This window comes from Physeter macrocephalus, chromosome 4, assembly GCF_002837175.3.
Source record: "Physeter macrocephalus isolate SW-GA chromosome 4, ASM283717v5, whole genome shotgun sequence".
Lineage (NCBI taxonomy): Eukaryota > Metazoa > Chordata > Mammalia > Artiodactyla > Physeteridae > Physeter > Physeter macrocephalus.
In genome coordinates this window covers 39,204,286-39,206,180 of record NC_041217.1, presented here as the reverse complement: position 1 = coordinate 39,206,180, position 1,895 = coordinate 39,204,286, and the positions used below count along the sequence as shown (strand labels likewise).

Genomic DNA, 1,895 nt, shown 5'->3' with positions numbered 1-1,895 from the left:
AATGGAACAGGATAGAAAGCCCAGAGATAAACCCATGCACATATGGTCACCTTATCTTTGATAAAGGAGGCAAGAATATACAGTGGAGAAAAGACAGCCTCTTCAATAAGTGGTGCTGGGAAAACTGGACAGGTGCATGTAAAAGTATGAGATTAGAACACTCCCTAACACCATACACAAAAATAAGCTCAAAATGGATTAAAGATCTAAATGTAAGGCCAGAAACGATCAAACTCTTAGAGGAAAACATAGGTAGAACACTCTATGACATAAATCACAGCAAGACCCACCTCCTAGAGAAATGGAAATTTATCTCCTATTTAGTGAAGACTTTCAGCCTGTTGGATTGATCCCAGATCCACCCGTCCCCAGAGTGTTAGAGAGGGGGCTACTTGCCATGCCTTTGCCAGCCCCTCCCATCTGAGATTTGAGGGGGGCTGTTTTTTATTTGATTTAGGAAAGTGGCCTCACTACGTTCCATGAGCTTTTTCTAAGGGGAGGGGGAGCTCCAAGTCTCCTTTTTTCCGTTGACCCATATTTCTTTAGCTCATGGGCAGTGGGGTAGGGGGAGAGGACTGATGTGATAGTTCAAAGCTGTTGACTGCCTAGAAGCTCAGAAATGTGTTAGTAATGAATCTGGAGTAGGGCTTGGGTATGTGCGCATGTGTGGGCTGTAGGTATGTGTATGGAGGTAGGGGTGGGAGGAGCATGGAGCATAGTTCTGGAAACTATGGGAGAAGGAATTCCTAGTCTTACCCTTTTGATTAGATTATATTTATTGACTGACATATTTAGGGCAAAGATTGGGAGAGTTCAAACTCCAACCCAACAGCTATGTGCCTTGGTTCTTCAAAGGGCAAATCTATAGTCTCTACTCTGTGTCCACTCTAACTCCTGGACTCTCCCTTCTATCGCTCCCCACTATGTACAAACTTTGGTCAAAAGAGGCCCATACAAATTAGGTTGCCCTTGGTCAGTCACAAATTAAACTTCTTTATCACTTTGTAAAAGCACTGTGTCTCCAGTGCTACCTCTCCTACCCCTTTTGCACAGTTTGTGGCTGACCTTTATGAATGTATTCTCCAAATTCAGCCAGGGCTGTCGTGTTGAGCTCCTCGGGGCTGAAAGACACTGTTGGAATCTGGATGGCACCTATCAGAGTCAGAGATGGAAGATGATAACAACCATTGATTTTTCCACAGCCCTCTGTACATAAAAAGTTCTCTTGCATTCATTATCTTATTGTGGAGGGCAAAACAATCCTTTGAGGTAGGCACTGTTGTCTTCCCTTATTCGAAACTGAGGAAACAAGCTTACAGGCATTAGGTGAGCTGCTCAAGATTGTCCAGAAACAAGCAGCAGAACTGGGATTTAAACTCAAGTTCTTTGAATTTATTTAGGCTAATATGGTTCTTAAAGGAAAATAAAGTCCAAGATGAGATGGGGTGGGGGAGGTCAGACAGGAGTAGATTTTATATCCTGACCCTAAGTGGGAAGCTGCTATAAATTGCTTCTAAGGGCTCACTCTGCCTCTGAAGCCACCATCCCTTCAATGAATCTAAGGAGCCCGCTGTCCTGGGTCCCTACAAGAATGAAGCTTTGTGTGCTTTTCTGTACAGAGAGTAGGCTTCTTCCTCATAGACTGGCTCATCCAGAGTCTCACTGTTCTCTCAGCCAAGGCCAGCTTTTTGGGCACATGATGCCTGGGAAGGGGTGGATTTAGAAGCTCCCAAACAAGCTCTTGAGTCATAAACAATCTCATCCACTCTACCCGGAAGTCTCAGTTGCTGAATTGCCACTAGGTTGATCCCTTGGTGAAGGCTTTACATTCTTAAAGAGTTCCACTATCAAATGCAAACAGCGTGGGTGGGCGGGGGGGGGGGGGGGGGGAGGGG

General features: G+C 45.1%; 1 protein-coding gene across 3 annotated transcripts in view; it reads right to left on the bottom strand.

Moving 5' to 3' along the window:
• Positions 1-1,895, bottom strand: part of PM20D1 (peptidase M20 domain containing 1) — a 25,392-nt gene that overhangs the window by 21,290 nt on the left and 2,207 nt on the right. For all 3 annotated transcript variants that reach the window (XM_007114011.2, XM_007114010.4, XM_007114012.4), the window contains exon 2: positions 1,066-1,152. In XM_007114011.2, the coding sequence (XP_007114073.2) occupies positions 1,066-1,152 (87 nt within the window). The remainder of the gene's footprint in view (positions 1-1,065; positions 1,153-1,895) is intronic.